Here is a 12,819-nt window from a genome sequence, read left to right as displayed (position 1 = left end):
AAGCAGTCTGTTAAATCAGTTTAGAGCTGCCTGGAAGAGTTAAAAAGTGTGCCTAGAAAAATCAAGAACTCTTTTAAACCAGTTCACTATGAAATGAGTCAGTGTTACATGTAGATACCAAGCATTCTGTGACGTAGGGCACCTAGTCACATGATGGACCTTGGAGCATGCTGATGCTCCAAGTCTGCTGGAGCATGCTAATTAGTTAAAGCACTCCCCCCCCCCCACTCCAGAGCACATGTATAGACACCCATAGGTCTGGTATGTCCACCAGGCATACCACACTACATCACTCCTCACCCCTTCTCTCTTCCTTCCACTGTAACTGGCCACTCTGATACATAGACAAAATTTTACTGCTGCCCTTTTTATTCCCCTCTTTTGTTGGAATTTTTTATTAATGAGCTCCCTTGCACTGCTTTCTCCATAAAGCCTATATTTTTAATAGCCAGCTGTGTCCTTACTCACTTTTTGACTGCAGCCTTTCATCATGCCCATCTGCCCCCAGCCTCTGGACACACAAAAAATGCGGGTCTAAACTAAAGATTTGAAGGCTGAAATTCACTCTGTGGCAATGGAAGCCTTTTCAAATGGTCTCAATGGTGGAACTGCTAAATGGCATCTTCAGCATGTTCTGCAGTAGGTCAGCTGATAGGTGATCTTGATGGTGCCTTCTGGCTGTAAGCTCTGTAAATAGGCTGCCATCAGTAGGCTCCCTTCCAGCTGATCCAGAGAAATAAAATGCAAGGTTTGTTGGAGTAAAATGAAATTAGTGCAAGGTTGCTGTCAGCAGCTCAGCTGTGGTCTTCAGCTGCTGTTGGCACTGGGATACAGAGTTTGTTAACAGCAGATACGCATCAGTGATCATCTTGGTAACCTTGGAGCACCCCTGGATGAAGCCATGAGCTTGGCTGCAGATGGAATCAATTAAAAGTAATGGGCTGGCACCACCAGAGAAGCTAAAATCTCAGCCCGGAGATGTGGTGATGGAGGTGCATCCAGAAGGTGCCTAACTGCTGTCATGACAGTAGTTGACTTGACACTTGCTTTGGTGCAGAATCACAGGGTTTTCTTATAAAATAAGTGTCATGAAGTTAAAGGAGACCAAATTCAGCCCTGGTATAAGCAGGTACAACAGCTCCCATCAGTAGACCTATACTTGCTTAGGTGCAAGATGATTTTGGCCTTCTGTAACCTAAGTGCAATAGTTTGAGTTGATAGGTAGTGGGCAGCCTATCGGTGTACTGAATAGGTGGCTGGTGGGCCAAAATCGGGAGCAGGGAGATCAACCTGGAGGTGCTGGTTGTACAGGGCAGCACAAATGCTGGGTTCTGAGATCCAAAATAAAACTGTTGCCGTCTGGGCAGCAGCCCCTGTTATAATAGGGTAGAGCCAAGCATAAGACCATTGTGTAACTTGATTCTTTCCTTAACTTCTCTTCTACTTTTTCCCACCCCCTTGAAAAGTGATAAGCCTGTTTTTTAAAGACCCATCTGGAAAATAATTCCAAGGAAACGTCCTGGACTAGAGACAGCTTTTAAGTCTTGAGTTTAAGGAATTTCTCCTAACCTGTAATTGTCTGTAATTATCGTGGTGATGATATCTATGTAATGGTAATATAGCAGGAAACATAGAGTGTCTCTGTGACTGTTTTGAAGGAGCACTTTGAAATGGTAGTTGCCTTGTCTTTTGCTACTTCAAAGCCTGGGAATTCTCCAGTCGCAACTGTCCCTTTTTAAATTCTCTGATGCCAGATTTTTGACATTTTAAATCAAGGGACTCAAACAACATAATTTTACTTTGTGCTCTATTAGGAATATCCATCCACTCTGGAACAAAAAGCTGCCTTCTGCCTCAGAAGAAATTAGAGATTCAAGTGCAACAAACCTCTCAGCCTTTTTTGGAGAACATTTTCATTTTGCTCGGTTCCTGGCTGATCTATACACGCGTCAGTGGCTTGCAGCCCTGGTGAAATGTGCACCTGGATAGTCCCACTAGTCAGAGGTCTCTGCTCAACTCCAGCAGATCCAGCATAGGCAGCACCAAACACCGCTTCCCCCGGTGACTTCTTGGTGTGTACCAGCCCTCATCTGGAGTGACCATGGCTAGAAATAGGTGGAGAGTTCTTTCTAGGCCTGGTCAGTCCTTAGCCTGTACCCTGCTTACATCTTGCAAGAATCTAGCTAGTGGGTCTTTGAAGTGTGCCCTGCTTATCAGGAGCAGGGCAGAGATGCACCAACCTGACTTCTGGTTTGGCTATCTAATTTGTAGGCCTGCACAGACCCAACATTCTGGGAAAGAAGAATCTTCCCCCTTGTGTCAGTGCTCAAAAATCAGGCCCCCAGAGGTAGCTGAACTCTAACAGGGACCTAGGGGTGACAGAGAGCAGAATTTAGCCCCTAGTGTTTTTTTTAAAAGCATTTAAAAGCCTTGGAAAACCTTACAGCAGCTGGACTCCATAGCATATCTCTTCATTCTTAATGTCTTGGTAGATGCTTCCCATTGCCACAAATTTGTTCTATTAGGAGGAAGATCTGATGCCAGGCTCCTTTGAGTTGTACAGCTGAAGTCAGCGGAGCACATGGTTACTGCATCTGCCTGAGCATTTCACAGCTTCTGTTTCTCCTGCTGGAGCTGCTCCATTTGGACCATGCCCTGACAGCCATGGGTTCAGCAAGACTATTAACAGCCTCAGGATCTGACATAGAGGACAGGGCTGAACTTGGCTGCAACTCCTCAGAGCTCAGGGATGTGACTAGGAAAAATGCAGCCTCTGCTCCCCAGCACAGTTTCAGTGGTGCCATCTGCTTAATGAGGGGCAGCTGTCAGCAAAGCTGAGCCGAGACTAATTTAACACACTGCAATGGTAGTGCCAGGCAGCCAACCCCTGGAATTTCTGGCCGTGTTCTGGGGACATTGCAGGTACAGGGAAGTTCCTGTCGTCAAGCCTAGAACTCCAGTGGACCTGCTAAATTGGAAGGATTTTCTCTGGATCAGAATCCAAGGGCAAATTCATTGTTTTGTTCCCTTAGGCTTCTTCTGAGCTGGGTGGAGCATTGAGACAGTCAGCTTCAGAGAGCTTTCTTCTGGCTCTTGGATATTGCTACTAGTGGAAGTATTTATTTTTGTTAACATTTGTCTCTGTGCCCAGAATATCAGATTGCCACGCTTTATACAAACCAAAACAAATGCTACTTCACGCTAGGAAGTACACTGTCAGGAGCAGTCACATAGTGACTGGGGCTTGGGTGGCAGATAGAGAAAACACATTAAATTATCTAGTCCCTTGTCATTTCTGATTCTGCTGTCTTTCTGATTCTGTTGGTGCTAATATGTGGGTGCCTTAGGGCATGGCCCCTGTGAACTAACCTGGGGCTTGAGCTCTGAATTTTGTTGCCCTCAGGCTGGGCTTGGAAAGGTTAACAGAGATGAGATGAGGTGTTTCTCCCTTGCGGCTCCTCTGGACATTGAGAGATCTTTTAAGGGCAGAAGAGAACCCAAATTCAGTGCAGAACTTCCTGCTTTATTAAGGTTTATTGATTCTGATATGAGCATAAAAAGCACCAGATTGATGCTGGGCAGAATCTTTATCTAACCAAAGCATATGAAAGAGAGGTGCTTTGCCAGTGCTGTTCAAAAGAATGTTTCCCATACCCTGTATCTTGATCCTGAAGTTAACCACTTGCTGCAGAGCTGGTATTTTATCCCTTCTCCTCCTCTTGGGAGTTATTGGGTCTTCTTACCTGCCTTTGCCATTCCTCTGAGCAGTGTCTGCTAATGCAGTTTCCCAACCAGTGGGGGTGGGATGTGAAGGTCGTGTAGGTGGGACTTCAGCTCATTTGAAAATTTCCATTAATGATTAATATAATACTAAAATGCATGTAAACATAATAATACACTTCTCGGGAAAAGTGGGGTTTTGTTTTTATCATGGTGGGACCAGGGTTTTTTGACAAAGTGGTTGGTGGGACATAAGGTGCAAAAGGTTGAGAACTGTTGTGCTAATGGACATGCTGACAAGTAGCAGGAGTTGAACTGGGTAAAATATTTTTTCATTTTCCCCCACATGCCCTCCCCATCTTAAGTAGCAGGAATGGCCAAGGACAAGAGATGGTCCAGCTGTTTTTTTCCTACTGAATCCGTGCTTTCACTTAAAATAGCCTTTCATCTGTTTCTGAACTTGCACGATCCAGAAGGAAAACACCTCGGCAAGGGTCAGCAACCCCGGCACGCGAGGCCATTTTGCTTGGCACACCACCGATGGCCTGGGCTCTAGTCAGTTGCTGCCAGCCACGAAGCCTGGGCTGCTCCCAGCAGGTAGCTAGGTGGCTGCAAGTCCTGCCATGGATGGCAGCAGCTACCCAGAGCCTGGGCTGGCTGCAGTCGGGAGGCTGCAAACATCTGCTGTGGGCTCCGGCATTAGTTCCGTACCAGAAGGTGCACACGTGCCTTGGAGCAAACTCTGTCCAGTGACCCAGGAGCCCAGCTCCGTGTGCCCGCGTATCTGGTTGTGCATATTTGTCTGCCTCTGTCTGGTCCTGTGTGTCTGTGTATGCACACATGTGTCTGGTTCTGGATGTGTGTGTGCATGTGTCTGCTCTGGGTGTGTTCTGGTTCTCTGTGTGCGTGTGTCTGGTTCTCTCTCTGCTCTCCTTTTTCTTTCTCTTATTTGTCCTTTTTTCTCTCTCATTGCAACATGCTCAACAAAAAAGGAATACACAACAACAAAGGCAACATTTATGATTATTAAATATATTACTATGCAGTGTGTCCTGCCATGTACACCCCCCCCCCCCGTTTGTTTTTCTGGCATGCCGGCACTCTGGCACCTTCCCAGGTAGACACTGGGGGGGGGGTTTCGGCACTCCAGCCAAAAAACACTGCCTACCCCTGCTGTAGGGAAAAAAACATGTTTTCCCAAATTGTCTCCCATGTTCACAATGAAGAGGTAGTTTTGTTTTCCCCACACATGAGCAGGTCATCTTGGTCATTTCCACCATGGATGCTTTTTGGCTTAGTGATGCACCACATCCTTAGCATTACCTTTACCCATTGTAATGTGTGCTATATTTCATTAAAAGCATTACAGGTTTCCCTCATTTTATGTGGGCTCTATATGTGCGAATTCACTCTTATGCGATGACCCTTTTTATACCAAAAATTTGTTATATGTGATGTAAATTCACTCCTACGTGATCAGTGTGGTGGAAGCCCGCAGTCAACTGCTTTGTGCTGTGCATTGTGTGAATGATATGCACCAAAATATAGTCTCCTGTGTGGATCTGTGCATCTCACTCAGTGTGCATCTCACTCATTGTCTGCGACATGTGTTTCTATACTTGCCATCCCCATTATGGTAACATTCACCACCACCCTGTGCTTGTGTGTACTGTCTGCTGCCAGTGAGTACCAAAATTGTCCTGTAAAAGCGGTAGAAATGGCTCTGGGGGTCAGTACAGTAGAGGTCTTGGAACATATCTCTTTTCATTGCATTGTAAAGTGGGTTCCCTATATGTGAATTCAAGTTATGTGCCATTTTCCAGGAATGCATGTAGAACATGAAGCACGGGAAACCTGTATTTGTTTTCAACATAGGGTATTGGGCTGGTGGGAAACTTTTGACAATGCACGGTCCAGATGGATGTCAAGAGGGTGGCTTCTTTTCCTGATGTATGAGTGGCTGTAAATGTTTTGCTCTACTGTATTTGGAAACTGCTTGCTTTCTTCATCATTCAATAACAGCTTATACCAAAAATGGATAACCACTTTTACTTGTCTCAACATGGTTTTTGGCAGTGCAGAGTGGTGGAAGGGTTCCTTCATGGGAATTCATTTGAATTGTTTGCCATTATGCGGTTGGTTTGTAGAACCACATAGACAAAATCAAACAGTTTAGTTTAGATAAATATTTTCTGTGGACATGCACAACACTTTCTGCTGTGCCAGATATTTTGTGTTGTTGTTTGTCCATCATGCTTTGGGGGAGCAGTTTCATGTCCTGCCAAAGCAGAATTTTTAACGTCAGCTTCAAAAGTTTGATCTGTATTGTTTTTTGTATACAAACCGCACTACATTTCCAAGGGAAAAAAGTGTTACTTTTATTTATTTATCCAACCTCTGCTTCCCCATGCTGACTCCCACCCTGGAACTCATTAGCAGGGCTCATTAAGTGGACCTTCAGTTCTCAGCCTCAGTGCACTATCTGCCAGCACAGAACCATGTTCCTGGTTAGAGCCTCTGGGTGCTACCACAAAATAAATAAGTAGGCTCTGTGTGAACTGAGAAGTATAGGAAGATCAGATGCTCCAAGATGGGCAGGATGGCCATGTGCACTGGGGCCTTCCCAGGTCTGTGAGTCTGCTTGGACAAGTCCAGTGACATCTGGAATGCAGGGCTACCGATCCTGGCCTCCTCAGGCAAGCACTTTGCAATGTTTAATGCTTGTTAATGGGAAACAGGGGAAGATTTTACTAAATGCCCAGGAAGTGTGTTAGATAAAAAGGCTCATGCCTGGGGGCCTGAGAAGGGTTTATGATTTGAGGCTAAGGGTTTGGGGTAGAACAGAGTGGGAAGAAGACTGATGTAGATAGGCATTGAGAAAGGAAAACCTTCAGAAGTCTGGCCTCCTCTCTGGTCATGCACTTGGTCTGTGGCCAAAGCCTCTTCTCCAGGAGGGTCAAGGAAAACATAGGCTGTGTTTAGTCTGGCAGGTTTTGGTTGTTGAAGAAATATTTTGCACCTGAAGTTGGCCCAGACCAGACACTCAGAAGACTAAGCATTCTGTCTGTCATCAGCTCAGCAGACCCAGGAAACAGATCTGTGAGCAGGGGCCTCCCCTGGTCTTTGCTTTTTGGCTAAGTACAGACAGTCAAAATGCTGAAAGCTAAATTGATTCAGTCTTTGCAGGTTAGTCTAAGCTGCAAAGATTGAACCAATAAGCACATGAACAGACATTCACTTGTGATTCAGGAAATGCAGTCACATGCCTACAGTGGCTCAAGCCAGAAGCCAGGGGGTGCTAGAGAACAGCTCTGTGGCACACAGCTAGCATGAGTTGTGCGTTCACTTTCTTTTCCTGCTGTCCCCAAGGTCTCTGGGATTTGCAGTCCATGGTCACAGCAAGAAGACTCTGCAGGGTTGCTCATCACTTCCTCTTCCAGCTTCCAGGTGCCTCTGGGATTGTAGTCCACAGCCAGCACTAAGCCAGCAGGGCAGGGCTTTAGGTGGGTTATGTGATGATCAGGTGGCTGTATGCAATGCTGCTTGCTCTTGTTGTCCCCTTGGTAGCTAAAGCCCTAGTCTGGGATTGTCCATATTGCTGCCAGCTTCATTTTATGTATAAAATACTCTTTTGTAAGGGGCTCAAGGTGGCAGATGAGGAATTATGCATAGGGTATATAGGAGCGAGTGACAGAGAACAGGAGACGGGAACCTTCCAGGATGTCTGGTAGCTTCTTGTTTAATATGTGACAGCATTGGGACACTTCTGTGCATGGAATAGCATGATGTTTCCCAATGGGATGCTTGCAGGGTTGCTTTATCACTTCTGAACTCACTGATCCCTTAACGCTGCTAGCCTGCCAGGGCCAGAGTTGAAGTACCTTGTTGTTTTTCATAAATTGAATTTCCTTTGTGAAATGGTAATTTAAATCTGGGGTGGGGGGAGGGGATTACATAGAATCCTAAAAGGTTTCCTGAAACACAAAACTCTGAAGAAAGGAGAAGTTTTGGGAATGCTGTGAATCAGTCTCCCTCTGGGCTCTCACCTCCCTGAATACAGTGAGCTGAAAAATGTTTTCTTAAGATCCAGTCTCTGATTTATAATATGTGGGAATACATTCAGAATATTTAGAAACAAATTAATTGATGTGCCACTGCCAGAATTGAAGCATTGTGCTGCCGTATTCCATAGTAAATCCTCCTCCAATAGGAATTAACACTGGTCTTGTTTGTGGTTTTTCTTTTTTTTTTTTTAGAACAACATATTACACGAGTTACAGACAAGTGTACACCATGAAGTATCAGACTGTGTACCGGTGCTGCCCAGGATGGTCCCAGCTTGGAGAGGATGCTGGCTGTTTTTACCGTAAGTATCATTCTCTTCACAACCAGCTGCATTGCAAATAGGGGTGCACCGATAAAGATTTTGGGGGCCAATATTGATAGCTGATATTTAAAGGGGCATATCAGCTGATACCGATCCAATGTCCAGTACAGCTGCCATTAGATGGTAAGTCCATTGTGGTGGAAGGGTGGGGAGAGGGTAGCTGCATGGGAGGCAGATCAACCTCCCCACAGTGAGGGAGGGGTCAGGGGCAGGTGTTGCCCAGCTGGGGCAGCAGAGCACGTGGAACGGAGGCGTAGCTTGTGGGGTGGGGGTGGCTCCCGCTGCTCTTGCACCCCGGGAGGGGGGGCAGGGGGCGATGTGTGCCCCTGGATCTGCACAGTGCAGGGCGGGCTGCAGCTGTGGGGTGGAGCTAGAGCTGGTACTGTGTGGGGCTCTAGTTGCTGGGGGCTGGGCTCAGAGCAGGCTCTGGCAGCACTTTGGGAGGGCTGCAGCCAACCCAGATTTCGCCACAGCTGCACTCCCAGCCCTGTGCTGCTGCCCACTGCCTGGCGCAGCCCCAGCTGAACGCCCTGCCTCCACCCAAACTCTGGGAAAAGCTGCGGCTGTGGCGGACGGCAGAGTGGGGCTGGGAGCGGAACTGTGGCAAAAACTTGGGGTGGCTGAAGCCCCCTCTCAGTGCTGCTGGAGCATGCTCCGAGCCCAGCCCCCGGCAACAAGAGCCCCGTGCAGCACAGGCTCCAGCTCTACCCCGCAGCTGCAGCCTGCCCTGCACTGTGCAGATCCAGGGGCACATGCCCCCCTCCCCACTGCCCTCCCAGGGTGCAAGCAGCAGCAGGAGCTTCCCTCACCCCACAAGCCGCGCCTCTGTCCCACATGCCCCCCCTGCCCTGGCTGGTCAGCAGCTGCCCCGTTCCTTCCCTCACTGCAGAGGACGTTGATCTGTCTCCCCGTGCCCCTTCCCTGCCCACTGCCCTTTAGACTTACCAACTAGAGGCAGCTCTCCATGCTGCCGGCTCTGCTTCTTGCTGCCTGAGTGCTGCATTGTGGTTGCGTGCAGCACGGGCATTTACCAGCCAAATTATCGGCCCCATCGGGCTGATATCTAGTATAGACGGTTTTCTTTATGTCGGTACTGATCTGATATCGGACTGATATATTGGTGCACCTCTAATTGCAAGTGCCTTTCATACTTATTTTCTGTATTGCACTTGGTGTTTTAAAATCCAGTCTGACACAAATTATTTATTTCAGTGGAAGTGAGGGGAGAAAAAGTTTTTCTCTGCCCTCCTATGAAATTCCTGAGCCACTTCCTTACAAAACTTCCTCATTGTGACACAAAAAGACTTTCAACATCACATTATTTAGTTACTCAGTTGCAAAATGCTCTTAAATTTTTTAAATAAAACCCCAATTGGTGATTTAAGTAGTGCCACTGGCGGAAGTAGTGGAAAGCTGTAATCTGAGCTCTGAGTGGAGTTTCTTTTAAGCACAGCCTTAATTACTGCCTGTGGAAGTGAACATGCCAGTGATAGTTAGCTAATTTGCCTCCTAATTCCTCATGTTCAGTGTTCTATGGATTAGTTTCTGACAGCTTCCTCAGAGGAGGAGGCCTTTGGCTAACAAAGCTTGTGAACAAATGAAACTTCTTGGATGGGTCTTGTAAGAAAATGGGCTTCACTGTTGTGTTACAGAAGCCTGTGAGTTTTGGCTGAGAGTAGACAGACATTTAATTGAGTGAGCCTGCTGCCTGTTTCACCTTCCCTGCACCTATAAATGAGAATGAAAAGAACTGAGGTTCACTCGTAGATTTGTTCTCCAGGAGATGTCTCCCAGGCTGGCTTGCAAAGCCTCAAAGGCACCAAGTGATCCTTCTGTTATTTTTGGTGGTCTCTTCACCCTTTGCTTTTAGTCAGAGCTCCCCTCGTTAATGGTGCATGGTTTCTTAAACATGAAGTTCACAGAAAGCCATCAACAAGAGGATGTTGTAGTGTCACTTTCTCAGAACAGGAAATTGAAGAAGGGGGTGATATAATGTCCCTAGGGGGCTTTGAGTAGAGGGACTTGGAGCTAGGCAAGCTTGGTTCTGCTTCCTAGTTTTCCACTGTCTTGCTTTGAGCCCTCTGGCAAATCATTCTTTGCCCCCATTTAACTGTGTGTAAAATACATAGACAAGCACCTGTTTCACAGTCTCAAGGGGGCTACAAGGAATTTTGAGGTAGCTATAGGACCCAAGCCCCTCCTAGTGCCACCCCTGCTCAGGGCACTCTGCTCTGCTGCCTTTCCCATGGGAGCCCTGCACTGGCCATGAGTCCTTGGGGTGGTCCCCACCCCACGTAGCTGAGCCTGTCCCACTCCCGCTGGCTCCAAGCCCAGCCACCCTGCTGGGAAGAGGCTGGTGCAGGCCCTGCCCTGAGCCTGCAGCAGGCAGCTTGCGCTTGCCCTGCACACAAATCCAGGGGAGCACATACCACTTATGCTATTCCTGGGGGCGCACACAGCGGCAGGGAGCAGCCCCCCGTCCCCACCCATGCTCCCTGCAAAAAGCTGCCCGTGGCTCCATCTTGCTCCCAGCCCTTGGGTCACATTCACTTCCCTGACTGGGCAGTGCCTGTCCCTGCCCCAGCCCCAGCCCCAGCCCCACTCCCTCCCTCACTGTGGAAGCCTCAGTCTGCCCCGACCATGCCCCCCCCCCCCCCGACTTACCGGAAAGACACTGCTCTCCAAGCTGCGTTCCTGACCACATGCGTGTGTGTGGCTGTGTGCGTGCATGCACGCAGCATTTATTGGTGACATTATTGGCTACAACAGCCAAAAAAAGCCAAATACCAGTAATGTTAATTTTCCTTTTATCAGAGCCGATTCAATATGGGACTGATATATCGGTACACCTCTAATTACAAGCCCTTCATCCACGAATTTGAACAAGGTGCTTTTCACCCCCTCATCCAAGTTGTTGATGAAGATGTTGAACAGTGTGGGCCCGAGGACTAAGCCCTGGGGGACCCTGCTGCCCACATCCCTCCAAGTCAAAAATGACCCGTCCACCACCACTCTCTGGGTGCAGCCCTCCAGCCAATTGGTGACCCATCTGACTGTAGGCATCAACACTGAAGTCCCCTAATTTCTTAATGAGAATGGGGTGAGAGACAGTGTCAAAGACCTTCCTAAAGTCCAGAAAGACTATGTCCACCAAGGATTTTGTGACCTGGTCATAGAAGGCCACCAGGTTGGTCTGACAGGACCAGCATCCTTTCCTGCCCATGGCAGGGGGTCGGACTTGATGATCTGCTCAGGTCCCTTCCAACCCTACCAACTATGAAACTATAAGTTTCAGTCCCTGATTCGATTTGGCGAAGATTCAGCCCAGTTCGGTGGCCAAATCTCTGAATCCAAATCGAATCAGGAGACCTTTTAATCTCTCTGAATCAAATTGGAACCCTCCGAATCGATTTGGAGACATTTGGAAAGATTCGGTGATTCGGACATAGAGACAGCTTTAAATGTTTTTTCTACATACCTCTAGGTAGCAGGTGCTCATGAACACTGCGATGCTGGGGCACATGAAGCGTCCCACAGAAGCACGGACAGCTTCCCAGTGTGCTTGGCAGCAGACCCGGAAGTGGACCAGAAGCACTTCCGGTCTACTTCTGGGTCCGCTGGGGAGCACACGGGGGTGCTCCCTGGCGGACCTGTACACCATCCTTCCTTGTGGTGTATAGGTCCATAGACCCTGTAGCTCCCTTTTACATATTGTTTATTTGGGATTCTTAAGAGGAACAAAACAGGAGGTGTCTGAGGAGGAGATCTACAAACGTGATGATTTTCCCCTTGTTTTCAGAACAGGAAACAGGTGGGTCAGGTAATCAGTTAAAGCAATGCCTTAGTGAAGAGGATGCAAACCATGAAAATAGGAGACTCCTGGCCAGGAACCTGATGCACCAGTACTGGTGACTGGGATTCCAGCCCTGCCATTCCTTGGGTTCACACTCATCAGGCTCCAAGCAGCTCCGCTGTGGACTCCCCTGTTTGGCTAACCCGGAGTGCTGAGAATATCTTAGAATAATATTCTGTGTGATAAAACACAGAAGCTGTCCCTCTCTCCCTCAGCAACTCTCTGGGGTGGGTCAGTTAGTGCTGGCTGTCTCTGTAGATGGAGCTGGTGCTGGCTGGGCTCCCCAGCCATAGGAGAGTGAGGCTGTTGCTACTCCCAAGAAAATAAAAAAAGGGAGGGAAGAGCTGCCAGACTGATACTAGCAGTTGAAGTGAAGCACGAACTTTGATAAAAAAAATGAAGATTGTGCAGAGCTGTTCCAGAGAGAAGGCTCCATGGAGGCTCCTTCCCAGTCTGGTGGAAATGCTTGCACAGCACAGCAGGGGTGGGGGAATGCTAATGCAGAAGGGCTGACTCGCTAATGTGAAGCTCTTGGTTGCCTTATGGCAGAAGGGATTCAGTTTGTAGAGTCAAAGGTTTCCCTGCTCACATCTGGCACCAGCTCACATGGAAACATGCAAAGGGTTTCCACATATCTTTTAGACACTGGTGTTCAGCTTGTTTTTGTCATGAAGATATAGATGCTCCTCATTTTACACTGCATATTCAACATGGGGTCCACCTTGCAAGTTTTAGTGTTGTTCAGGGGTGTGAGGAGAAGGTGGCCAAGACCCTTTACTTCAAGGTGAAACCCTGTTTGAACCACAACTTTGACTGAGTTTGCAGTACAGACAGGGGCTGCAGACAAGGTCATCTGGGT

General features: G+C 47.9%; 1 protein-coding gene across 3 annotated transcripts in view; it reads left to right on the top strand.

The window, feature by feature from the left end:
• The window catches only part of MEGF6 (multiple EGF like domains 6), a 317,639-nt gene that overhangs the window by 19,678 nt on the left and 285,142 nt on the right, over nucleotides 1–12,819 (top strand). For all 3 annotated transcript variants that reach the window (XM_019493982.2, XM_059716481.1, XM_014605793.3), the window contains exon 3: nucleotides 7,977–8,086. In XM_019493982.2, the coding sequence (XP_019349527.2) occupies nucleotides 7,977–8,086 (110 nt within the window). The remainder of the gene's footprint in view (nucleotides 1–7,976; nucleotides 8,087–12,819) is intronic.

Source organism: Alligator mississippiensis, chromosome 13 (assembly GCF_030867095.1).
Source record: "Alligator mississippiensis isolate rAllMis1 chromosome 13, rAllMis1, whole genome shotgun sequence".
Classification (NCBI taxonomy): domain Eukaryota; kingdom Metazoa; phylum Chordata; order Crocodylia; family Alligatoridae; genus Alligator; species Alligator mississippiensis.
The sequence above is the reverse complement of the archived record's forward strand: the minus strand, read 5'-3'. Positions and strand labels throughout refer to the sequence as shown.